At 42.6% G+C, this 26814-nt stretch overlaps 7 protein-coding genes across 7 annotated transcripts; 3 read left to right on the top strand and 4 right to left on the bottom strand.

Moving 5' to 3' along the window:
* Positions 1 to 566: 566 nt before the first annotated feature.
* On the bottom strand, positions 567 to 2123 carry Bfra_007522 (putative feruloyl esterase b precursor protein; the record flags this gene model as incomplete). Its single annotated transcript, XM_037337894.1, has 1 exon — positions 567 to 2123. One exon carries the CDS (start codon positions 2121 to 2123, stop codon positions 567 to 569), a length of 1557 nt encoding a protein of 518 aa, XP_037187274.1.
* Positions 2124 to 4798: 2675 nt separating this feature from the next.
* Positions 4799 to 6053, bottom strand: Bfra_007523 (putative aldehyde reductase protein; the record flags this gene model as incomplete). Its single annotated transcript, XM_037337895.1, has 3 exons — positions 4799 to 5410; positions 5461 to 5599; positions 5701 to 6053. 3 exons carry the CDS (start codon positions 6051 to 6053, stop codon positions 4799 to 4801), a joined length of 1104 nt encoding a protein of 367 aa, XP_037187275.1.
* A 713-nt stretch (positions 6054 to 6766) lies between these two features.
* Positions 6767 to 11572, bottom strand: Bfra_007524 (putative chromosome segregation protein; the record flags this gene model as incomplete). Its single annotated transcript, XM_037337896.1, has 4 exons — positions 6767 to 7449; positions 7502 to 8123; positions 8180 to 11299; positions 11351 to 11572. 4 exons carry the CDS (start codon positions 11570 to 11572, stop codon positions 6767 to 6769), a joined length of 4647 nt encoding a protein of 1548 aa, XP_037187276.1.
* A 390-nt stretch (positions 11573 to 11962) lies between these two features.
* Positions 11963 to 12739, top strand: Bfra_007525sa (putative 40s ribosomal protein s11 protein; the record flags this gene model as incomplete). Its single annotated transcript, XM_037337897.1, has 3 exons — positions 11963 to 12140; positions 12332 to 12570; positions 12671 to 12739. 3 exons carry the CDS (start codon positions 11963 to 11965, stop codon positions 12737 to 12739), a joined length of 486 nt encoding a protein of 161 aa, XP_037187277.1.
* Positions 12740 to 14843: 2104 nt separating this feature from the next.
* Positions 14844 to 16379, top strand: Bfra_007526 (putative methyltransferase domain-containing protein; the record flags this gene model as incomplete). The annotated part of the gene is made up of 3 exons (XM_037337898.1): positions 14844 to 15155; positions 15393 to 15568; positions 15758 to 16379. The coding sequence occupies 3 exons, from the start codon at positions 14844 to 14846 to the stop codon at positions 16377 to 16379; spliced, it is 1110 nt and encodes a 369-aa protein (XP_037187278.1).
* A 2596-nt stretch (positions 16380 to 18975) lies between these two features.
* Positions 18976 to 19239, top strand: Bfra_007528 (uncharacterized protein; the record flags this gene model as incomplete). The annotated part of the gene is made up of 1 exon (XM_037337899.1): positions 18976 to 19239. One exon carries the CDS (start codon positions 18976 to 18978, stop codon positions 19237 to 19239), a length of 264 nt encoding a protein of 87 aa, XP_037187279.1.
* Positions 19240 to 20566: 1327 nt separating this feature from the next.
* Positions 20567 to 25460, bottom strand: Bfra_007529 (putative abc transporter protein; the record flags this gene model as incomplete). Its single annotated transcript, XM_037337900.1, has 6 exons — positions 20567 to 23438; positions 23517 to 23744; positions 23797 to 23823; positions 23873 to 24350; positions 24414 to 25266; positions 25341 to 25460. 6 exons carry the CDS (start codon positions 25458 to 25460, stop codon positions 20567 to 20569), a joined length of 4578 nt encoding a protein of 1525 aa, XP_037187280.1.
* Positions 25461 to 26814: the final 1354 nt, after the last annotated feature.

Consider the following 26814-nt stretch of genomic DNA (forward strand, 5'->3'; position numbering starts at 1 on the left):
TTTGGGTTTCGGAAGGAGGTATCGGGTGGTGGTCGGGCCGAGGTTTCGGGATGAGGATATCGGGATGTGAGGGGAGGGAGGGGAGGTGAAGGTGAGTGTTCCGGGGGAGTGTTTCGGGGAGGGGGTGTGGGTTTACCTAGGAAACTTCTGGTATGAAGGGTTTGTGGAGGAGGATTGCGGAGGGGGATAGATAGATAGGTACTGACTTCGTCACCTTGTTTGATATAAGAATGAGCGAGGATTTCAAGGGAAATGTGGTGATGGAAGTGAGCCACCTATCTAGGTAGTTAGTAAAGCCAGATAACTACCTGCAGCCATGAAAAAAGGTTGGTTTCACCGAATCATTTATTTGGCTCGGAGATGTAAATCCGAACTTTTTGTTGTACATTTGAAGTATATATCTGTATGTCTAAAGCAAATGATAACAAATGGGGGCAGGATAAATTACAACAGAATTCATTACATCAAATCGAAAAGCTTCTCTTCTCCAACATCCAACATCCAAATCATCTCACCAGATATCCCAACTCTGCGGCTCGACTCTACAAGTCAACCCAACACCCTCGTTAAAACTCCAAACTACACACAAATGAGCTCGCTACATTAGAATCCCCACCAACATACTTCGCCACCAACGGATATGCACACAAATTCCTCTCAATCACCGTTGTATTTCCCTTCGCCGTTGTCCTTGCCGCCAGTACATCGGGCGCCACACCCTGCTCCACCCATCGAACCAAAGCCCCCATCATATCCACCGGATATGGACCATTACCACTCCAACAATGCTGCACACCCGGCGCTTCAAAGAGTCTATAAAAATCTCTCACATTCAGATCCCTCTGCTCGACTTCCCGATAATACTTTGTTGTCCCAAGCGGAGGAATAAGTTGATCCGATAAACCATGCCACGAAAGAAGTTTTCCTCCCATTTCTTTGAATGCCGAGAGATCAGGATCCGCAGTTCCGATGATCGATGCATATTGTTGGACAGATGAATGTATAAGACGTGTGAATTCTTGCTGGGTGACATTATTAAGAGGAAACGATGCATTTTTCACAACAAAGAGATTAATCCAATCGGAAGCGAATGGAACCGGGATCCCCGTACAATTCGTATTTCCATCCGTACACAGAGTTATGGCGGTCCCGGTGCTGAGAGGACTCGAAGGATTTAATCCGTACCACAGAAAGCTTCCATCCTCGGCCTTGGGACCCTCCCAAGCTGCCTGAGCGACCATGGCTGCCTCCGAGGTAACGATCAACGTACTTCCATCTGAACAACTCACATTTCTTCCAACCGTTGAATTGGCTTGGAAATTGCAAAGTTCCGGGGCACTCAGGAGACCGTCTATAACACCGTCAAGTCCATCGCAAGCTTGGACTCCGGCAGCGGTAATCGCGTCGAATTCGCACGAACTAGGATAGACTCCTAGTTGATTCATGATGAACTGAGGCCAATACAAAGCTGGAATAAATTCTGCCCAATTGATTCCCGGCGCACCAGCTAAAATCCCATCATATCCTTCTGGATATCGCTGTGCCATCATCATAGCTTGTCGTCCCCCTGTCGAACAGCCATTCCAGTATGAATAATCCGGTTTCTTCCCGTAATAAGAAGATGCAACGGATTTTCCAATTATCGTCATATCATTGAGGCAAACCGCGGCGAAATTCTGTAGGAGATATGAATTGACATTTCCAGGTGATACTTGAGCCCAGTTTGTTGCGTAGAATCCAGTGGTATTGGGATCCTCGTTGTCAACATAGTGACCACCATCTGTACCAGCTGTCACATAGCCATCGGCCACAGGAGGGATCAAATATGTTTCGACATAGCCGGTATTGAATCCACCACCGCCTGTTGCCATGAATCGACCATTCCAGGATGATGAAGAAGAAGGTAAATAGATTTTCACATTGACAGTATCGTTTTGACCCGGATGCGTGTATGTAAGTGTTACGTTGCAGAAGTCCAGTGAAGTGATATTGGTAGTGGCTCCTTGGTTAAGTGGTAAAATTGACCCGGTATAATTTAGGACTGGTACTGCTGTTCCAGAGAGAAATGAAGCACCGGGTAATTCTGGGTAGGGAATAGTAGAGATATTACACGGAGATGCCATCGTCTTTTTATGACTCTCCTGGAGAGTATGTATTTCGGAGGGGAGAAAAAAGATGAAAGGATGATGAGTAGAAATTCTCCATGATGATGGATGGATTGAATGTTTATATATGTAAACCATAACCATCGCTGTCGTGTCCGATACGAGTAATGAGCTTTGACAAAGTAAAATTAGCCATCGCTTGCATTACTTTCCATTGGAGAAATTACATCAAAGTGGATGATTTTCTGCGTCAATTGCAATGCTGCGTAAGATATCGCATAGAATATGGAGAAGTGAGTGTAGGTGAGTATAAGTGGGTAACTTGCCTCGTTTATCTGGGGATCAATACGAGATACGAGATACGAGGCACGCTTCCTCCTAGCACTAGCATTAGTACGTACTATGTACATATGAGTACCGGTAAGAGGAATCGTTAGAAGATTATGTACAATATGCTTGCTAGTATCATAAGAGTATTGTTTATCAGTTCAACTTCATTGCTCGATGATTGAATTAAAGCAGGTAAGAAGATTGATGTAATAAAATTAGTGTATAAAATGAAGCACTTCATGATGTCAACCAGTACAAGTGTTGCTAAAATTAAAGATTTCACGAAATTCGAGATTTCAACTTCAAAGTCATTAGCCTGCCCTCTTAAATCTTTAGAAACGTTTTCACTGAATCATTGACCTTTTCGATTGCATCTAACCCTTTCATCGTGGGCCTGCTCGCCCCGTCTCTCCATCTCCCCGCCTCCCTGTCAACTTGTCATCCTTACCTACCTTCAATCTCTAGAGGGAATAGATTCCCTTTAGTGACCCTTTTTCCTTATTACTGAAGATGATCATCATGTGAAACTCGATTCTTAACAATACAACAACTCTGTTTTTTAAAGGACCATTAGTGGGTATACGGATTGACGGGAGACTACAAAAAAGAATTTGTGAATATCTTTTAATATATCGAATGATATATCTTGAAAATTGTCATAATCATTTATTAGATATAAAACAATCAAAACTTGAGTTTTATATCAAACACTTAAAGAATAATTATATTAAAAATTTCGAAAGTTGGAAAGTGTTCTATCAATTCATATACCCACTGGTGGACTACCGGTATCAAGAAAATCTATATATTTGATAGGAAGTTTAGCGAATCTATATAATATCATCTCGTAGATATTCCTTCTCAAAGGCTGGAGGTTGGAAGTGGCAGGGTTGTGTTGTAAATCTGATCAAGAGAGAAGGAGTATGAATTCAAATTGAAGTTGAAATTGAAACTCGACTTCAACTTTGAATTCGAAAACAATAAGTCATTACTCTTCCCCTAATCATGATCTATAGAAACCTCCAAGACTCCAAGCCTAGAAGAACAAAAATAGCTTCATTTCGAGCACCAAAACCCCTCACTGTTAGAGTAGATGAGAGCGAGAAGCAAAATTCCATCACAAATAACTCAAGCTTCGCTTGCAAACCCCCATAATATTTAATAATAAAAAACGTAATCATCAACATGGTATAGTATAATTGAAAACTAGCACCAATTCCCGAATACTTCGAATACCAGGATATTCTATTTACCCAGATCAAGCCAGTATACTTAACCCATCTTAAGCCGACTAAAGCTTTCTTTTTTTGATTTGGCTCTGGGTGCCTAGGTAGGTAGTTGTGAGAATCTTCTAGACGAGAATGGATTTATACAGAGAGGATAGAAATGACATAAAGCCTTTCTCTACTGAACACGTACTGAAACCAAGATTCGGGAGCGAACAAGCGAGTGAGCCTAGAGAGTAAATATCAATATACCATCCTTTCAGATCACATTAACTTAAATCACTTCTCGCTAGGAAGACTTCTTTCTAGACTCTGGCTCGGGTAAACGAGATCACGATTATCTGTACCTAGGTATGTAAAGGTTTTCGCCTCCCCTTCCCGTCATGAAAGGTTGAATAGCTCGGGTTTCCCGAGTATTCAGAAACCCTCTGGTTAATGGAAAATAAAGTAAAACTGGATCTATATATGATACAGAAAAGAGCCGTGCGAAGGAAATTTCCTATAGTATACCGGTCATATAATACCATCCGATTTCCTCTATTCAATTCGTCATTCAACAAACTGAATACCGGGAGATAAGTGCCGGCCTTGAAATAGTCCGCCTGTCCGTTAAGCAAAATGATCCAGTATCCACCCACTAGTGTAAAGAAGTGTGGAAACTACATGAATCGGTGCTAAGATAAAGTAAAGATCCGTCGTTAGATAATACTACAAGCAAGAGTCTGCAGGTAACCAGGTCTTTTGCCTTCCTCCTGTGTTGAGTTGCAATAAGTTTAGCTGGGTGGAAAGCTTCGCTGTGGATCGAACCATGCTATGTGCTATTGAGTATATGTCTATATTCTTTCCTCTTCATTATCGCACTCAAAGACAAATGAGGACGACTTTTTGAAATTGTGCGAAATACTCTTACTAGAAATGAAACGCATCCTTCAAACTAGAGAGGTCAATTGCGAGAGTAGTGTCGACTTCATAATGAAGAGACAATACATCCAGATATTTCATTTCATAATTTCCAGACTCATCACTCAAATCTATTCATGATCCATAAACAAAAGCCAAGTTCCAACACTTTTCGAATCAAATCCCAATAGCCGTACTCCCCCCATTCCCACTCTCTCCTGTACAAACCCTAAACCCCTAAACCCCCTCCAAACCCTCAAAGAGCGTAACCCCCCATTCCTTCCCCGGATTATTAAACCTACTCAACCACTTCCTTCCCACAAACCTCAACTTAGTCAAATCCGCATGTGTCAATTCACACTCCTCCGCGTGTAAATTCTCCTTAATCCATTCCTCATGACTACTTTTCGGAATCACACTGATCCCTCTTCCCATATTCCATTTCAATGCTACTTGAGCTGGAGTACAATTTCTTTGTTCGGCGATGTCGAGGAGAATGGGGTTTTGGAGGAGAGGTGGAGCTCTTGGTTTTGAGGAGGAGGGGCGGAAGAGGGATGTCCATGATGTCCAAGAAGAAGAAGAAGAAGATGATGATGAGAGTGATGTGGAAGGAGATGAATGATAAGTCGGATTAGTATTTCCCAATGGAGAATAAGCTGTCATCTTAATACCAAGAGCCTTATGCGTCGCTACCCACGCCGATTGTTGCAGGTAGGGATGGAGTTCCATTTGATGCGTATATGGCATCGTACCAGTCGATACGACATTTTTGAGTTGAAGCGGGGAGAAATTGGATACCCCGATATTGAGAACACGAGATTTGGGGAGGGAAATCATAGATTTGTAGGTCTGTTTCGTGTTAGTTGGAATTTGAGAACGTGGAGAAAATGAAGACGAACCTGGACATGATCGAGATTCTTGGTTCCATTAGATGAGAAGCCAATAGGCCAATGTATGAGATATAAATCCAGATACTCGAGATCTAGATCTTGGAGAGTTTGGTTTAACCCCTTTTCCACATTTTCATGACTTCCATGACTATTTCATCAAACAATTAGTTAAATTTCTGCCCGAATCACTCTCGATCAATCATTCCCAACTCATACAACCACGTGAAAGATAAAACAATGATAACATACTGATCATTCCATAGTTTACTCGTCACCCAAATATCCTCTCTCTTTAACCCAGCTCTCTTCAACCCCTCTTTAATGCCTTGTCCTACCGCCACTTCATTCCCGTACGCAGCCGCGCAATCAATTTGACGATATCCAATTTCAATTGCGTACGCGACGGCTTCAGTTGTATTCCCAGGAGAAAGATTTAGATTCCATGTTCCGAAGCCGATAAGAGGTTGAGAAATCGATTGTTTTTGGGATGGTGGTAGTAAAGGGGAAGATGGTGGTGTGATCGGATGTTGTTCAGCTGAAAGATATAGGGCGTTGATGTTAGACAGGAGGAATGCGAGAGAAAGGAAATTGATGATTTGCATGATGAATCGGATTCAACGAAGATGAATTGAAGATTGGATTGAGAATATATTCAGCTTTGGAAATGAAACCATATATACTGTGGAGGTTTGGGTTCAGCTGTTTGTTTTATGCTAGGGTTGGGCATTACTAGGTATATAAATTATGACGTTATATTGAACAAGGGTTCACGTCGCTGTGGCGCCAGTGAGAGTCCATACATTGATATTCGGTAGAATGAAATAAATGTAGCACAACACAAACAATATTTGAGAATCCAGATATAGAAGTTACGCAATATGTTGTAAGTTGTACTCAATCGACATGTCCCCCAGGTGTGCACCAATATTCATCAAGCTACTTTTATCCGCAAGCACAAAGGCGGTGAATCTCCATTTGCTGAGTGAACCTCGCCAACCTATGTAGTGCAAAGCCCGGATTTCACGAGAGACGAATGAAAGTCAATCATCAGAATGGTCCAAGGACTAGGTGAAGTCATCTAGTAGAATTATAACATTCAAACTAATAGGTAAACAAAAATTAATCATAAACAAAGACCAAACATCAAGCTTTCATTCTCAAAATCCTATCAAAATATCCTACGCTACCACATAAACATCAACCCCTTACTCCATGGATATCAAATCCCAATTTCATAATCATCATCAAACTCATCAAGACTAAATAACCATCGCTGAATCAAAACTCAAAACATAAAATCTCAATCCTAGACATCTTACTTTCTTCCCCTCGCCAATAATTTATCCCCCAACTCAGCTACCGCTGAGCCCCAAGAAACATTAGTTCCATCTCCCTTCTCCTTAGCATAATTGCCTAGTCGATTAAGAAGGAACTCCCTCATCTTCGGTTCATTAAACCTTTCTCCATAAATTACTTTTGCAACTGGGGAAATCTCCACATCAAATCCTTCGTCCGTGCTGTGACTAATGAGACTGAAAGCCAATTCGACCTTTGTGTTCAGAGCCGCAATCAATAACTTTGACTTGACGAGGATAGAGTTATCTGATGTTTTGGTGACAACGGTTGGGCAAACAATATTTAGTAGATGAATATCATCCACTACTCTTGCTGCTTTGTTCCAAGCGACGCTAACAGAATTGAGCAGGGTCTTGATTTCGGTTTCTGATTGTGGTAATCCTCGAACGTGATCACGAATGCATTGGAGGAGAAATTCCTTTTCGGGGGTGAGGGTTAATGGATTGTATTCTCGATTGGCGGCGATGTACCAAAGATCGATTCTTGAATTTGCTGGCTTTGTAGTCTTGCTCGAAGCTTTTGACTTGAACGCAGCTGCGTCGAAAACAAGTTCGATCTCCTTTCGATAAGTCATTGAAGTCGTTGTTCCAGAGACACCAGTGATAGTCCAACCATGCTTCTTTTCGAGAGCATCCACTTTTGCTAGAAAATTGTTAGTCATGCCAATAGATCATGGTTAGAGACTGGTATATACCTTTAAGGTTACTAAGCTCGCTCGAACTCCAACCTCGGCACTCCTCTCGAATCTTTTCTGCTTCACGAATTTCCTCCAAATATGTTTCCTTTTTTGCAGTGCCAGCTTCAATTTCAATTTCTCTTGCTTGAAGCTGTTTCTTCAATTCCTCGATCATGTGCCTTTTTGCATCAACATCAGCCTCAACAGTGATCAGCTGCTGTCGAGCTTCACTGAGCTCTTCAGGATCACAGTTAGCAATTTCTTCAGCAGCAGTCTTCAGGTTAGTCTCCTCATGCTGGAGTTGCTGAGCTTGTTTGATCATTTTTGGAAGTACAGCGTCTAGCAGTGCTTGTTGTTTGTCAAGGATTTCCTCATCATTGATCATGCCCTCAGCACTTCTAACGAGTTCATCCTTAACAGTTTCAAGTAATGTTGATCGCCAATCATACCACATGCCTTTACTAAGGAGACGAGAATGCGTCTTGACATTCTTGAGTTGATTATCCATGACAACCTTCATATCCGCTGGTGCAGAAATATATTCACGGAAAAGTGGGGGATTCTCCTCGAAGGTTTCACTCTCGATCTCGCGAACCGTCTTTCGGCCATCTGATATGTACTTTTTGAGTTCATGGCAAGCCTAAGCGTGTTAGTATGACCATGCGCTATCAAGAAAAATTTGTGTGGATAACTTACGTGCTGAAATAACTCAAGCATAGGAATGGTAGCAGCACCCGCAGCAACACAATCCTCAAGAGAAACCTTGGTTTGATCCGACAGTCGATTTCTTATCGGTCCATCACTAGACCGTTTTGGTGCGATTGTATGTCTTCGTTTGGTAGTTGTCAATTCCATGAATCGAATACTTGTCATATTTAAGAAATCCTGTAATTGTATGCGTTCATTGTCCAGGGTTTCCTCGGGCAGTTTTGGATATTCCACTGGTTCTGTCTCCTTGAACGGAATTGCCACAGGCTCAGTCAAATTGGCTTCTGCATCTTTAAAACGTCCTTGGTCACGTGGTGTGGTGATTGTGTCCTTAATGGGCGAAGTAGTGAGAGTAGGGGTGATAGAAGGAACAGTCGAATCTTCCATACTCTTTCGGCTCGACCGGGTTAGGCGACCAGTTGTTGTTTGTTCCTTGGTGGGTGGCCCTTGGAGATGGACGTTTTTCACAGGACTGCCCTGATGATTTCTCAGTCGCTTCATTCCACTCTCATCTGAATCTGAATCATCCTCATCCAACTCAGCGGGTCGTTTGCCCAAAAGTCCAATTGCGGCACCGGCATGCAAACTCTTGCGACCTTTCATTGACTTCTTCTTAGGCGTTAAACTGCTGATCATTTCCTTGAGGTTCAAAGTAGCGTCTTTTTCTTCTCCTTCACCTTGATCCGCTTCACGCTCCATTATCTTACGTCCATTTTCTCTATCTTCTTCTAATTCTCTCTCCCTGTCGACTTCTGCTTCCATGATGCGAGGATCTTGGAATCGTACACCACGGTTCAGATCCGCTGGCTGGGTAGGTGTGAATGATCGTGCCTGTTCTCCAATCGATCCGCGTCGGTCTAATAACGCAGCAACTTTTGGTGATCCCAGTCCTACCCTATCGAGACCAATGCCAGTAGATAATCGTTTTTGCGGTGTTAGAATAAAGTTAGGTGTTGCAAGGCCCGTATTGCTGTCTGGCTTGAATAACTTATTGGGTGTTTGCTTTTTACCTGAAGCTGTACGAGGAGTAGAAGATGATTCTTTAAGATCAGACCTGAACAGTCTCTTTGGTGATCCCGTACGCATGAGAATGTTCTTGGACGGTGGAGTTTTGCCAGGATGAGATGGTTGAGCAGGTTGTGGAGTGAGCTGTTTTTGTGGAGTAGTAGGTTTCTTGACTGGCGTTAACATCTTGGACTTTGATGTAGACTTGGGCGTTGTAGAGATCCGGTCCATGCTTCTACGAAGACCCTTTCCTTTGAATCCGGCTGTAAAGCTTGGGCTGCCAGTTTCTGGTGCCACAGTCAAAGCTTTGTGGTTAATGGGCTTTGGTGGAGAATTGGCGGGGACATCTACTCGGAATGGTGAACTACCAAGGTCTGTTTCCATTTCCATAATCTTCTTGGCTTGATTTCGATCTCCGGCATTCAATCGCGGTAGAATACCACCCAAAGCCTTGGTCATTTCCATACCAACTGTCACATCCATATCCATTTCCTCGGTCTCGTCCGTAGTCGAAGGTATGATACGACCCACTGCAGTAGTCATGTCCATATCCATATCCATTCCCATCGTTTCATCACCGGCTGCAGAATTCAAGCTTTCGCGATTTTGGCTTGACTTTGCCTTTGAAGCCGTGGATGCTCGTCTTTTGTTCTTGGCCGCAGCTGGCTGTGATAGTACGCCTCCAATCGCTGACGTAAAATCCATGCTCATATCCTCATCTTCGGAAACCTCGTCATTATCTTGAGCTGCATGAATTCCACCTATAGCAGTAGTCAAGTCCATGGTCTGTTCTCCGAATGCCGATTCTTCACCTGCTGATATTCTACGAGTACTTTGACGACGGGCTGCTGGATTGAGTTTTGCTCCAGACTGGCTGTTGGGAATAATACCACCGAAAGCACGGGTGACATCCATAGAAAGCTCGTCATCTTCTCGTTGTTGACCTGGTAAGATTCTACCAACTGCACTTGTCATATCCATATCCATTGTCATCTCTTCTCCATCTGATTGCTCAGCATCTAGCTGAATATCCGATTTGGCTGCTGATGAGAAAGGATTTACATTCTCTTGGTCTTTTTGTGATTCCAGAGGGGCCTTCTTCGCCCATGGAGCAAAGGATGCAACGATCTCATTGTCTTCACTCATTTTGGTATCTCCTTGTTCATCGAAACTCATTGCTGATGTACCAGCTTGGTTTGCAGCTCGTCTTAAAGATTGTTCCAGCATCGTATCTGAACCAACGCTAAAGCCTGATTGGACTGACGCCATCGACATATTTGTTGTTTCTCCACCATCCATAGTCATTCGGGTCCCATCGTCATCATCGTCCGAATCACTAGAAGCAAATTCGTCCTCTTCAATATCTTCAGCACCTACGGAACTCCCGCTCATAGGACTGGATGAGAAAGCATCGTTGGGATCATTGAAATTCATAGGAGGTATGACAGAACTTCTGCGGCGTTTCTTTTGATGTAGGTCGCGTTGATGTTCTGGTGATCCAACTGCTGTGTCATCTTCGATTTGTTCAGGTGGTGTTGATGGAGGCTCCGAAGGGTCTGAGCTAGGTGGTCCAGAACTTTGCTGGTGCGGGGTAGTGACAGAGTCCCCAGTAACATTTGAGGCCCGGCGGGTGGAATTTGTGGAATTGGAGGACGTAGTTGAATCCTGATATTCTACAACAACATCCCAAGTATGAAGTGTTGCTTCAGGCGCAAATGAAACACGTCGATTAGCAAGAGACTTCCGACGAGCATCTCGTCTAGCATTAACTTCTTTCTGCATATCAGCTCTTTCCTTCTCTTCCCTTTCTCTAGCAGCAGCTTGTTGCTGTTCCTCCGTCCGCAATGCGACTCGATTATCATTGTTGGTCTTTGGCATTTCGATATGGAATGGATCATCAAGTGTTTCGGCGGCTGAAGCCTTTGAGCCAGCGTCAACGCCAAAATCGATTAACAATTCAGAGCCTGGAAGTGGTGGTGAAGGTGTTTTCGCCTTTTTCGGACTCGACTTTTTGTTGGGATTATGCGCGGGAATCTCACGGAGGGGTGGCATAGTAGGTTTCAGAATGGATCTTGGAGGTGGTTGAGGTATCGTAGCCAGAGACTATATACTGATTTAGCTAGTTTCTTGACTTCCACATTGTAAGGTGCCCACCTTGCGACGATTCCCAGTGGTATCCTTCAGTGCATCTAGCCCGCCAGGACCTATACTCTTACTTCTCTTCTTCTTTGCTGGCTTCTCGATTGGAGCCCTTTTCCCAGTGAGAGCTCCGAGTTCCGCCGTCATATTTTCTTTATCTGCAGGTATTGCGGATAATGATTTTCTTGATTTTGGGCGACGAGTCGCGGGAAGTGTAGCTTCCTCTAAGGAAGACATTCTGAATGTCGTCGAATGTGAATTATTTCAAGATATCATAAAGTATTTCCTGTATGTTAGTTATGAAGTTTGGGAGAGTTATGGTAGAACTCTTGTCTTAATGTTGCTATGCCGAAATTGAAATGAACCCCAAATAATTCAAAGTAAACAAACAAGTCGCGTTCTAATCGAACGAGAACGCCGGTTCAACTTCGGAACTTAATTCACAACTTGAATATTCATAACAATTTTTATCCAATCACATGACCTTCATAAGAGCATCCTCGCTTAGCGGATTACCTTAGCGGCACACACATTTCGAGAAAAATTGGAAATTTACAGAAGCCTTCAATCGACATTCCTATCGACGACCACCACGAATTTGCGACCTATCGACCAAATTTCGCAGCCATGGCCACCGAACTTACCGTACAATCGGAGCGCGCTTTCCAAAAGCAACCTCACATCTTCCTTAACTCTAAGTCGAAGACCAAGTCCAGCAAGGTTGGAAAGGGTGGCCGCAGATGGTACAAGGACGTTGGATTGGGATTCAGAACCCCAAAGAACGCCATTGAGGGAAGCTACATCGGTATGTGGAATTTTCTACGGTTTTTTTGGCATCGAGGTGGAATTGAAACATTGCGACACGGAGATTTGAAGGCTGGGCCATATTTGTTCGAGATGGGAGATTAAGGATTTCGAGTGTTGAAACGAAATATGGAGGAGATTACGAAAATTGAATCGAAATCGAGCGCGATGCTAACAAGAAATTCTCAATAGACAAGAAGTGCCCATTCACCGGTCTCGTTTCTATCCGTGGTCGTATCTTGACCGGAACTGTTGTTTCCACCAAGATGCACCGTACCCTCATCATCCGCAGAGAATACCTCCACTTCATCCCAAAATACGCCAGATATGAGAAGAGACACAAGAACCTCGCTGCCCACGTTTCCCCAGCTTTCCGTGTTGAGGAGGGTGATCAAGTCACAGTTGGACAATGCAGACCATTGAGCAAGACCGTACGTAATCAATTGCGCCAACACTCAGATTTCTCTTGATGGATTATATTTCATTTCCGCAAAGCAGAAAATATGGATTTAACTAATACAATTACAATAGGTCCGTTTCAATGTTCTCCGTGTCCTTCCCCGAACTGGCAAGGCTGTTAAGTCTTTCAGCAAATTCTAAATGGGTTCTTTATCGTACAAGGGGTGCATGTGGTTTTCGGGATGTTGATCAGGAGGGTTGTGATCATATGAATACTGGAAAAGCAGCATGAAAATCATGTGCAATAGCTACGGAAAAGTAAATCAATGCCACGACGTTCCCGACACAAGACTTTGCGCGATTTGAAGCTTGGTGATGTGGATTGATATGATCAATGATATAATTTCAAAAAAAAACAAGCTTACCCCTGCTTTCACAGTTCCCAAATTCTTATTGCTACTGATGTTTTTGGTGTATTTATATAACCACATACATTCGCACATTCTAGGTACGAAGAAGAAATGGATCTGGATTCAACACAACATCAGGAACAATGATAGCCATGTATGACCAAAGAGAGTGCGATTCAACACGATGGACCTCCAAGATTGCGGCCGGATGCTAGCTCTATACGCAGCGTCCATGCATGCCGTGAGTTGTTTGAATGGCCATGAATTCCATGATTAATGTATTGCGATGGGAATCAAGGAATGTTTGCGACGGCACAAGTGACTGCACGCATCTTCGTGCCATTCCAATCGACTCGCAGTGGTTCAAATCGTAAAGTTCCCATTATGCGTAAATATATCGAGACTGGTCGTGAGGCTTCAATATCAAACATTGCTTAGGAATTTATTGACAACCATCAATAAGACGTTCACTCCGTGGGCGCCGAATTAATAATAACTCTAGGAGGAAGATCTGCGGGCTTGACATTTAGATAATTTCCGGTCTCAACCCCATCCTTGGAGATGTTGTATGTTACAGAACAAGTACTCGGTACACCTTTCTTTCATCTAGTGCCAATCTTTCCCCTTTATTCTATCCTTGGGTCAAGATATTGATATGCGAGGAGAAGCTTTCATTCATCAATAGTGCAATTACAAAATAAGCTTCTAGCTCCTTGATTCCATATGTAGATTAGACTGTATGAAGGGTCTATCTTATATCTCGAATCTTATACCTTATATTTATCACATCAGCCACAGCTATCAGCCACTTCTTCATCTATTTTGACTTTTGGGTTTATTCATTTCCCTTGATTCTGCCAGACAAGAGCATTTATGCATTTAAGTAGTACCATCTACCATCTGCCATCTACCATCTACCACCCATCACTCAATCTTCACCCAGCCGACTTGGACCTACCCATTAGATTCTTCCCACCCCATCCTCCATTCTTCATCACAGACATCCCTCTCGAGTTCTCCATCAAAACCCTCATATAAATTGGCCGTTCTCCACTTCTTCGCATTAACATTACTGTTCACCTCGCAGAATTTCCATCCCAAAAGTCCAGTGCACACTCGAGACACCGTGCAAAGAGGCAACAGATCTCTCGCTGCCCTGACCATTTACCGAAAGCGATGAAATCCAAGAATATTCGAAACAACAAAGAATGCACCAGCCAGTAATAGAGACTTGTCCTGGAAAGCATGGTTCAAGAAATAACATTGTATGTGCACAAATTTAACTTCAAGTCAGCAATCTCTTACCAATCCATCATTTAACACTCACCTAGGTATCATCCAGGTAGATCGTAGCAAGCAAGTATTGAAAAACAAAAAAAAAAAAGATCCCGTCCGTCCCAAAGGATTGGGTGATACATATATTTATACATTACCAGTACACAGGTACCTCTATATATATTCTCCGTATATGCACCTAGGTATATATACGTTCAGCCCTGTCCTATCTGGCTGTATTGGGAATCTTTCTAGAATTTCCAAGAGATGGATGGTTGAATGGATGAATGAACTGCATGTATTGTATGTACTCACTCACCCATTCACTCTGTATGTATTTGTAACCTTGGATCTTCTTTGGGGTAAATGCTAAATAACTTATTACGAACGGAGTGTTTGTTTATTTGTATATCTCTATCGCCGATCTACCTACCTGCAGATATTGGTTTATTCATTCATTTGGGTGAACAAGCTCATTTCTTTCAATATCCGAATCACCTGGGCATATCGATTGAATCACGTTCTTTTTAACATCAATATTTCACACAATTTTATATCATTTATATCCTCTGGACCATTTCTCTCACCACACATACCCCATCATCAGGTGTATCCATCTCATGGCTATCATAAACCTCAAAGAAATCATGATGAAAGATCCTCTTTCCCCTCAATCCTCACATTTCGACTTCGGTACTCCTCCTCCTTCACCACCGCCTTCAACAACTACCTCGAAATCTCCATGTCTTCCTCTATTCACGTCAAAATCAAAGACAATCTCAACAATAACGCCTATATCCGACAAATATTCGACTTCGAAACCATGGTATCATACGACCATTGGAAAACGCCTAGGTCCTGAAGCACGCGAGCTATTGGAGAATTATAGTCATATACCTCCCGAGGAAGTAGATGCGCATGTTTATAAAATGGTATGTAAGATTTCTAGGATTACGTTCCTATCATTTTACCCCATTCCTTTCTTGTTTTTCTGTTATGTCTTTGAATTCATTCTGTTTTGAGTGAGAGAATGAGACATTTCTCAAAAGAAAAGAATCATGAAGAAATAAGGGATATAATCTAGAACAAATACCTACCTCCCTCTCTACCTACCTACCTTGCCCGTAGAAAATGATGGCTGAATTACTGACACCCATCTCTATACATAGCGCGACCTCCTCTGGAATCAAACCCCCTACCCTTCCATCGGCAATTTTTCCTTTCTAACCCTGCGTCTACTGACCCATCCACTCTATCCCCGCATTGTTGAGATTCTCTCCACACCACCTAAGCCTTCTAATCCACCGGCTCTTTTTCTTGATCTCGGTTGTTGTGTTGCTCAGGAGTATGTTCATTTATTATGTTGTTCATTTCTCATCCATCACACCTCTCCTTATCTCCTCTTCTCATCCTCACTTACTACTCCAAACGTTCTTCTCCAATCGTTACTTTCGCCCCCAAATTCAAATTCATATCGATATTGAAATATACGTCCACTACAAAAGCTAAGCTAAGCTAAGCTAACACAATTTAGACTCCGTTCTCTTGCCCACCATGCCCGTATCCCTCCTTCCCAACTCTACGGCACGGACTACAACGCCTCTTTCCTAAAGTCCTCTTACAAAATCTTTCTCGATGCCTCTCCCCCCCAATCCCAATCTCCACCTCAATCCTTCACTCTCCTCCCAGCCAATATCCTCGATCCCAATTTCTTCACTCTCACTTTCAGAAACCACATTCATTCCTTCTCCATCATCCACGCCTCCCTCTTCATGCATCTCTTCACCTGGGATCAACAACTTCTCGTTTGCGCCAATATAGTCAAACTCCTCAAAAACACCGAAGGCGCTCTCTTCGTCGGGTGTATGGTGGGGAAACAGGGAGGTGGAACGGGGGAGCAGGGGAGATGGCTCCATGATGCAGATTCGTGGGTTAGATTGTGGGGGGAAGTTTGGGAGCAAGTAGGCATGACGGGGAGCTGGAAGGTTCAAGGTGAATTGAGGGCATTACCGGGGGATCTAGGGAAGGAGGGAGAGGACGAGGAGGAGTGGGAGGAACGTATGGTGGGGAAGGAGGGGGTGGGGGTAGGCCTTTTTGAATTCTCGGTCGAGAGGACGGGGATGGGAAGTAGAGAGTCCAGGCTGAGGAGTACGTGATGGATATATACATGGACGTTTGTATGAACTTTTTTATATGGGTAGAGCGTGCAGGGATAATCCAATTTTAGTATTGATTTGATTTCTACATGTAGGTGTATAGGGATAATGGATATGGATATGGATATGGATGGATACATGAAATACCAGGCAGTATAGATAGCATAATATTTTTTCATGAATACAAGAAAATACCATTCAAATGTACATACATACACCATCTAGCCTAATCTCAATCTCACCCAATCTCACCCAACCTGCATCTTACCACATCTAGATATATTTCCTCAAATACAGACAGAGTAGGTAGGTATTTATAGGGTTACATATGCTTTGATGCACAGTAATCCATTCCATTCTATTACATCGCATTACATCACATCACAATACAATACAATATAAGACAACACATCACAACACAACACAGTAAACCACAACTATGCACATGCACATGGACAACATCCAGCATCCAGCATCCAGCATCCAACATCCAACGTCCGACATCCAAACCCGAACCCGAACCCGAACCCGAATTTGAATCTAAATAGTGAGTGAGTAGCGCAGCGCGGCGCAGTAAGCACTTCTAAGATTACTCATGTAAATGATATGATAGGATATGATATGATATGTAAAAGGAAAAAAAGAGAAAAAGAGAAAGTAAATTTGGATTTTGGATTTGGATTTTGGATTTGGGAATCAGATCGGATCTTGGATTGTGTATGGAATAGGGAATATGGTGTTGGAATTGAGATGGGGATGAGTGGGGATGGAGATGGGGATGGGGATGGGGAAATGAGAAAGAGGAGAGGAGAGCGGAACATGGAAGTGGAGGTGGAGGTGGAGGTGAAGGTGAAGATCGAGGTAATAGTGGACAACAGAGAGTGGAGGTGGAACGTGGAAGTAGAAGTGGAAGAGGGAGGAAACAGAACTTTTAAAATAAAATATAATATATTGCGCTTCGTTTTCATGTAATCTTACGTTTTTGTGAATAAATACGAGAACATAAAAATAGATAAGTAAATAAATAAATATATGAATCTTTGCGATTTAGGTTCATGAGGCTATTCTAAGTTCTCTCTTTTGTGTGTGTAATGATATAATGATAAAATAACTGTTACAACCTCCCGTACCTAGGTATATGGCTTATTTCACAATACAACACCATACAATAAAATACAATACAAGACACCACAACACTACATCTATCTCCTCATTCCCCGCCAAGAAAATAAGACGGCCCCCAAATAAAATTTCGAAGAATAATACTTGGCTGGCTGCTTACTATTTGTATTTACTTGCTTACATCCGACTTTCTTACGCAGCTTTTTGGCCCCCAATTTGTCTATTTACTTGCCGAGGTAAGGATATATACGTAGAGTGAGTAGAGCCGCATGGGATGGGATGATGAGTATATGATTATGATTACAATATGAAGATGATGTATGTGTGATATTGTGAGCGCTGGATTATATTACCGTTAAAGAATACAGTGGGTGGAACTTCTTTGCCCGAGTTCAAACTATGTCAGCCGCGTAATTTTGATCTGACATTATGGTATCCAACTAAGCGTGTAGAACCAAACCAACGCGAGCGAATATTTGGCGATCGTGATGAACAAACAAACAGACGAGGAGGTGAAGATGTGAGGGGAAGGTACGTGAGATGTGAGATGTGAGATGTGATGTGATTGTGTGCATATACTATACTGTGCTATTTGCTTTGCGTATTACATAAGATATAAGATAGAGTGGGGAGGATGAGATGAGATGAGATGAGATGAGATTTTCTTTGGTTTGGGAAAAACAATGAGGATTGTGACTTGGTATGGAACGTGGAGTTTGGTTTTGATGATTGATTGTTGATTGGTAGGTGGTGAGTTGAAGATATCCATTGTGATGCTCTACGGAGAATGGGTTGCGAATAGATATCCTGACGGGAGTTACGCAGACGAGAGTTTGCGTAACATGATCTCATGGTCATTCTTATTCTCACCGACACTTCGGTTTAAGTCAGTTTAGTCCGCTCCCCATGACAAACTCTAATATTTCATCCTCCAAATTCCCAATTGGTCGGGGAACGTCAAAAAACTCAAATAAGTTACAACATCACACTTCTGGAATGTTAAAATCCTCATGCACGCATCTCATGATATGATTGCACTAACAATCATGCAACAATAATTCGAAAAGAATAAATGTATGCATGCATACTGCTTACATTTCCCCTCCCACCAAAAAATGCATTGCGCACGGAAGAAAATATTTCTTGCCTCAACGGTGAGACGATAACTTGGTCATGTCGCTGCAGGCTTACGGCTTGGATATGTGGATATTGATTTTGCCAAATTCCATCCAATATGTAAGGAAAGTGGAGCAAGCTTCATCTCTGACGAGAGGAACTTCTTTCCAGAGAATGATGAATAAATAGTGTTGCGTGTGGGATTACGAGATTGGGTTCGGCCCTTTGATATATGTTTTCTTCCAGAGATACATATAAAGAAACTATCACCACTGTTTCAAACTTTTGATTCGTGATTATAGATCAGTTTGATATATCATCTATTCTTACTTGCGTCGAATTCGAAAATTCAAACACGATGCCCGCGCGTTCAAGTATATATATTGAATTATATACTCCGGCGGCAGAGAAACAGGAGGCGATCAGAATGTCACTACATACTGGAGGACATCGACATGGAGATGATGCAGGATCGGTTTATGGATCGACTGTGAGCTCGAGTAGTAGTGCTTCTTGTGGTAAAGATGGAAGTGAAAATCCGATGGAGAAAGTCGGGGCGAGACATTCTTCAACTGTAGACCAGGGAAAATCGGTGGGAATTAAGGTTAGCGGGAGTGCGTAAAGCTCGAGCTGAGTATTTGTTTATCGATTTTGGGGGAACAGGGCGTCGGACATTTGGAATCACGGATGGAATGACTGGAGCTCGGAATGACGAAGCTCAATTAGAGACTGGGTGGAAATGAACGTGGAATGGCGAGGATGGAGATTGATACCTGGTATGCATGAGAGATCCCAAGAATCACAAATCATCAATCTGTGTAAGGAAAGGGGATGAAACTCCACGTAAGTTACCAGACAAATTCCCAGACTGAATCATGCTCACCTTCGTGAAGGACAGTACCATAACCATGAACATGGAATTTTCCACGATCTTGCCAGCTTTGGAATTCATGGAAAGTTAGAAAACTTATCGAGAGAAGACAGTGAGCGGATGGGAGATTCCGGATCCATTGTCTGGTAATATAGGGCAAAAGATTAACTCGAACATATTGTAATGCGATCCAAATCAATTCATTGGATGATGGTACCGTATACAGCTTCTCCTAGTTGTCAATCATCAATTCCAAGCTTATGAGAAGACACCCATCTTACCTGTTTGATCTGTAAGACTCTGAACCACGATGTGCAAATTGATATTCGCGTCGACTGCAGTACAGCGGATGCGGAAGATGTCCAAAAGAGAATTCCCAAAAGCGGACTGTCATGTGACATATCCGATGCAAAGTCTCAACCCATTCAAGATTATCCCAACTCCAAACCGCCTTCTATTTCTACCTAGGTACATTTGGAACACAATTCTATTCACTCAATCGAGAGAGTACAAGAGTGTGCACAAATTCTCAAAAATCTCCGATGAGGAGTGTTGCCTATCTGAATCATGTGACGAGCTGAAGAATAGAAATCTTCTACTTCCGAAATTGTTCCGTTACCCAAATTTTGCTTGGGAGCGGTGATGTTTTTTCGCCGAAGTCCAGCTACACCTCTAAGCCAAGTCTCGATGACTTTGCGGTCCGAGATGTCTATTTATCTCATTGATAGAAGATGAACAGGTATATGCAAGATTACAGTTGTGTATATCATACTGATTGTTATGTATAAAATGGGTTTATAACTCACTATCCTTTTTCTCATATCTAGAATTATTGCCCTGGATATATCTGAGTGCAAGTCTAAAGCACCCCTTTCTATTTTCCAAAGCAGTTCCGTGATATCCTCTCCAGTAAATTGATAACTCACTTCGTTGTGTCTCATTTATAAGCTCAGCTATAGAATGCATACATAAGTGGAGAGCCAACGCCTTTTTGTTTCCAATGCACTATTTCAAAAATTTCAACGCAATTTTGATATGTTCAATCCACCCGGGCTCTCCAACTGAGATTCGCCAATATCTATTCTTCTCCACCCCTATCCGCAGTAGGAGGATCAATCTGCTCCTCATTCATCTTACCAACTTTACCCGCCTCACCAAATTCTTTCACTCCACCCTTCTCAAGCACCACACACCAATCCACTCCCCTAACCGCTTCAACCCGATGCGCAATAGTAATCACCGTACTTTCTTTCAACTCTTCTCTAATAAGCTCTTGAATCTTTCCAGCCGTTTCCTTGTCAATACTAGCTGTCGCCTCATCCATAATAATGATCGAGCTTCTCCTCAACAACGCTCTCGCGAGTCCTACTAATTGTCTTTGACCCTGACTCAGATTTTTCCCTTTGGAATCAATATTTGTATCGAGTGTCCAATTATGTCGTACAGCGATTTTGGAAAGAACGGACGAACATTCAAAATCGGTGAATTCATCCATCGGATCAAGATTCGTACGCATAGTGCCTGGAAATAAAACAGGTTCTTGAGCGAGAAAGGTAATGCGCTTCCGTAAAGCTTGGGTTTTTACTTGAGAAATGTCGATACCATCGATGAGAATGCGACCTGTATTTGGTAATGTTGTTGCGAGGAGAGAGAGAGCTAGTGTTGATTTTCCACTGCCAGTGCGACCGATTAGCGCAGTAGTTGAGCCGCCTTTGATGGTTAAAGAGATGTTCTTTAGTGACGGTTCGAGATGAGGAGCGTATTTGATGCTGACATCTTCAAAAATTATGTCGCCTCCTAGACGGGGCCAGTAGGCTGGTGGATCTATGTCGCCAGGAGATTCTTGGTCGAGATGTAGAAGTTCTACTACACGTTCTACTGAAACGAACTCCATCTGTAGTTGACCGTAAGATTGGCATAACCCTTTCGTTGATGATACGAATCGACCTGCGGCTGAAAGAACAAAGGCTGTAAGACCAGGTGATAAATCTTGGTATACGGCTATGACTGTCATAAGAAATGTTGATACAGCAGAAAGTATATTGAATCGAAACGCGAGCCATGCTTGTAATGACCAATAGAAGTGATCCATCTTTTGGAAAATGTCTGTCACTTCAATAACCCGATCCTGGAAACGACGTTCCGCGCAAAATGCGCGTATAGTACCGAGCCCCTCAGTCAGGAGACCAAAATTTGATATTAACGGGGTCAGAGAGACCATTTCCAGACGGCGCAAACTTTGAGATGTAGGTAAGAATCGCATGTATATCAATACAATCGTGATGACGAGTATTATTGCAAACGCTAAGAAGGTTGGTGTAAGAGATCCAATAACCAGAATAGATGTAAACCACATGATCATCAAGAATGCAAATGATGTAAAGTGAGAGCTTAGATTCCCATCAATAACACTGATATCTGATGTCATCCGATTCATCAAACGCCCTACTGGTGTCACATCGTAGAAACGGAATGTCGCATGGACTACTCTGGTCATGACCCTTTCGAAAATGCTTTTGCCAGCTGTATAGACCATCAGTTGTGCAGAAGCCTGAAAAAATACCCAAGTAACAGACTGAGCCAAAGCAAGAAGAAAGAATCCAAGTAACCATGGTTGAATGTTGGTTTCTGGAGAAGGAAGTCGACTTAAGGGATCTCTTGATGGTTTCCGTGGTCCTTCGTATGCTTCTCCCCAAGATTTGAGAAACCACGTTTCGGCGATATCAATTAGTCGAAAAGCAGTCATTACCACCAGGATTAGAGCCCAATACCTCAGCTTTCCTGCTTTGATGTATTCCCAATAGACCGACGCTCTAATACCACCTTGCTCTCGATGTTCATCTTCCATGAATTTTTCGGGTATCACTGAATCGATTTGATCTTCGTCTTCCTTTTGATCTTCCACTATAGAGCTCGACGAATTTACTGTATGCAGTAATTCAGACGGAATGGAGTCAGGATCGAATATCTCTGCCGTTCCATCTGTCATTCTAATAATCTGTTGTGCAATTCCCTGACATAACTCTGTGCGATGAGTCACCAGTATAATAGTTCTTCCCTCTGCCAACGAACCTGTCAGGCATTTCCTTACGACTGACTCTGCTGTATGGTGGTCAAGTGCAGAAAGGGGGTCATCAAGGAACAAGATTTTTGCATTGGAATAGACCGCCCGTGCCAATGCGACACGAGCCCTTTGTCCACCAGATAGTCCAATTCCGTTTTCGCCAATCAAGGACAAATCTCCATTCTTAAAATTGACCATATCTGGCACCAAAGCGCAAGCATCTAATACTTGTTTGTATCGGACTTCTTGATATGGAGCAGAGAACAAAATGTTATCTCTTATACTCATGCTCTGTAGCCATGGTGTTTGTGCACAATAACCTACCACCTCATTGACAGGGCTGTATACACCACTAAGATGGTCAAGCTCACCAAGCAGAGCCTGTAATAAAGCCGTCTTTCCGGAAGCCACTTCCCCATATATGAGCGATAACCCACCTGGGAATGAAAGAGTCATGTTCCTTAATACAGGGATCGTAGTTCCAGGCCAAGCGAATGATGCATCATTCATTTCAAGTCCATCATTCGTCTGTTGATTTGCCTCTACCTCTGGTTTATCAGGTTCTTGCATGAAGTCTTCGATACGTCCCATTGCAATTCGAGCGTTGAGCAGAGTGGTTACAAGATCCGGAACAGTCTGCAATCCCATTTGAAGCATTTGAAAAAGTTGGAGAGCAGGAAAAGCTACATCAACACGTAATGGCTGACCTGCCCAGACGCAATAGGCCCAGAAAGCCACCACAGGGAACATTCCACTTGAAAACATATAAACAAACGACAAGAGAATACCCCAAGCCCTTGTTATGACACGTAACCATAGTTCGTCTTGTCTTGCTTCCATAATGCGGCTTAGCCAAATATCTTGCCATCCATACCAACGCAAGTGCCTATCAAAAATTTAGTTCGCACAACCAGACTTTAGGTGAAAAGTAGCCATGCTGGCCGAAACCAATCAAGTCACATACCTTATTGATTCAACTAGTTGTGTTATTTTATGAAGTTTGGTATCAGAAGCAGTTCTTCGTTGTCTTTCATAATACAAAAGAGCTTTCAAAACCAAAACATTAAGAGCTTGACCTATGAACACGGCAATCACCCCGATAAAACAGGGCCATCCGAGAAGCTTCCAGACAGCAATAATGGAAAGAACCAACCCAAGTGGTTGAGTAATGAAATCGGCAAAGTCCCAAAATCTGTACTTTATGTTAGCATGGCAAGATAGTGATCTTGAGAGTAATGTCTCACCGTTGCGCAACTTCATAAGCATCTCCCCTATAGGAATTGTTAGTGAGCATTTAAGATATTAGAAGAGCAATCTAACCTCATCAAATTCAGGATCTTTCCCATCGTGGCTGGTTCTTTTGGTTTCTTGGGTTCCTTGGATCGCAAACCGAAACATGATGTAAAGGGGTTTGCAATGATTTTCAAGCCCTTCTTCCACCATGGAAGTCTAGTATCTTTCGCTGAACTGTGAAGGGCAATATTATTGGTTCCAGCGGTTCCATTGCTTCCATTGCTTTGCCCGTTGATTTGCCCGTTGGCCAGCTCGTCTTCCTTGGGCTTTGTGCTGACGCTAATCGTTTTTCTTGACAACGATTTCTCGAAGAGCATTGTAATGAGTACTCCTCGAGATCTCTCATAAGAACGTCTACCATACCAGGTTGAAAAAACGTCGCATTGAGCAGACATTAGGCGGATAACAAGAGCAATCAGAGAGTAAGTCAATGTGGCTTGCTTTGGAGCTAGTTGATTTTCCATACTTGCGAGTATTTTTTGGAGTAGTAAAGGTGCAGCAATATCTTGAAGAATGTCAACTATCAGGTTTCTATTTACATGATACCAATAATGTATAAGATGCTTACCTGCAACCGATTTGTAAATTCCCAAACAACCAAGTATAACAAGATCAATCCCTGTGACGTCTATAAGTCTTTTTAGCACTGAGCCATTTGTATCTCTAAATTTCTCATGTAGTACTCTATGTTGAAATTCGTAGCCGAGGCTCCAGACGTTGTCTTCATTCAACTGTTGAGCTTTCCCTATCGACATGAGAGGCGACATCCAAGATACACTCATGAACTGCCATAGAGTGAGATTATCCTCTGGACTTCGAAGCGACTCGCTCGGTGAACTAAATGCTGGACTGATGCGATCATTACCGAGGAATGGATCACGCATGGGCATTTGCAGAATGATAATGATCGCTGCAAATGAAGCCAACCAAGAAAGAACCAAGGATCCGTCCTGCATGTTCATATTCAAGTATCTATCAAGCAAAACAAAGTACTGTGAAACAAAAATGCCGATGTAGAGAAAAAGCAAAGATTTTGGTGTTTTCGCAGGTTGAGTGATAGCAATGAGAAGACATGCAACTGTCCATGATATTGTGAGAAATATCATCATCGTCATGTGAAAATTTTGATTTTGGTAAAAGTTATGATAAAATATTGATGACAACTGTAATGATGTACCGAAAATTGAGACAGCCAATAAACATTTTGTCATGGGGGTAAACACGTGCCGTTGGTGCCTGCTTTCAAACTCTCCAGATTTCTCCTCTGGCTCTCTTATGAATGGATGAAGCCATGATGGCAATAAACGCGGGATTGGTATCAGTTGTGTGAGAAATCCAAGGATAATTAAGGCACTGATGGCTGCTGGAATACCGGCTATGAATGGTATGAAGCAAGCTTCGAATCTTGCATTCACAGGGTCCTTGAATTTGTATCAGCAGGATTCATTGAATTAGGAGGGGAGACTAGGTGAAGAAGCCTGAAGGGAAAACATACCCAAATTCGACTACATGCAGAGCTCTCGTTGTTCAAGTCGAATTTAAAGTTGTGGCTGTGGCCTCCTTGACCGTTAAGTGCAGCCATCTGGTCAGGCAGCAAAACGAATTGACCCGCCATCTCCAAACACTGCTCTGTGAAAGAGCTTTGCCGTTCTCACAAGCAAAAGAAATTAACAGTGGGTAAAGGCGTTACGTTGATATCATTTGAGAGATGAAGATATACTTTTGATCAAAGCTAGGTAAGATATGAGGAATGATGTTGGCATGTAATGTTTTGTCTACGGTCTGTAGGAATCATTATGTTTCGCTGTGCATGGAAGAAAGCGGCCATCAGATTTGTGGGGAATGCGAGTCTATTGATTGGCTGGCAACTGGCGGCTGGCTGGGCTTACAAACGTCTAACGGTTCCTGACTAGACTCATTTATGCAGGTCTCCGCCATAATAGACGAATCAGCTTGGAAGGAAGGAAGCAGTAGTTACTTCAATGAGTTTAGCTTTGATCGATGATAAGAAAACGATGTTATGATTCGCTAAAGTTCTGTCGAAATCGCTCAAAGTGGGGATTATATAGGTCGGTGAAGAGTGGCAAATGGAGAGTGGTAAACAAACTTTTTAGACGACAGATGTAAAATGGCTAACGGTATATTGATCACCGACTATATAGAGTGTCGAAGATACTCTCGAGGTCGACTATTGAGTAGAACATTCCGAATAAAAAACATCCTTGGTAATTCTAATGAATTGCTAACCATTAGATAGGTGTATTTACATGGCTACGCCCCGTGAAGTAAAGAGATGTCGGCAATGCTCAGGAAGCTGTTGGCTTTCCTGTCGTCACCCGTCCTAAAGCCGTCTCACTACCACGCGATCTGTGCCCCTTGTTTGATTTACTGTGAAGTACTTATCCTGTGATACGGAGCAAGCTTGTTTGCCAATATACACATCGTTACTCCAGCTTCACATCAGTTAAGAAAATTACAGCCCATCAAGGTATCACGGTAGCTCATCAAGGTGTATCCCACAAGAAGTCGATACCCACTTTTGCTACACCGTATTTTAATTGGGCGGCAAAGTTCGCGATGTACTTTCACTTCTTCCCATTCTCGAAATCTACTTCATATATCTATCGCGCTTGAATGTTTTTACATGGCATTGACTTGGCAGCTACACGCTTTCCCATATCCAAGTCAAGAATCTCAGAATTCTTTGTACCTAGGTAAGCTTAATAAATCAGTCCTCGAAACACTTTACGACTTTCTTTGCGTCCTCTTGGCCCATAAATATCTCCACAGCAACCCTTGAATATTTTCCCAATAAGGTTAAGATTCATTTTCACTCCAAGGCCTAGACGCGTAAGTCCAAAGTATCTTCCAACGACAAGGGAAAATTCAACATTTTGATGCTGTAGTGTCTATGTTGGTACTTTCGACTTCAAAAGTTTCCAGAGCTTCCCAATCATGATTCATACAAT

The sequence above is a fragment of the Botrytis fragariae genome (genome assembly GCF_013461495.1).
Source record: "Botrytis fragariae strain BVB16 chromosome Unknown tig00000795, whole genome shotgun sequence".
Classification (NCBI taxonomy): Eukaryota; Fungi; Ascomycota; class Leotiomycetes; order Helotiales; family Sclerotiniaceae; genus Botrytis; species Botrytis fragariae.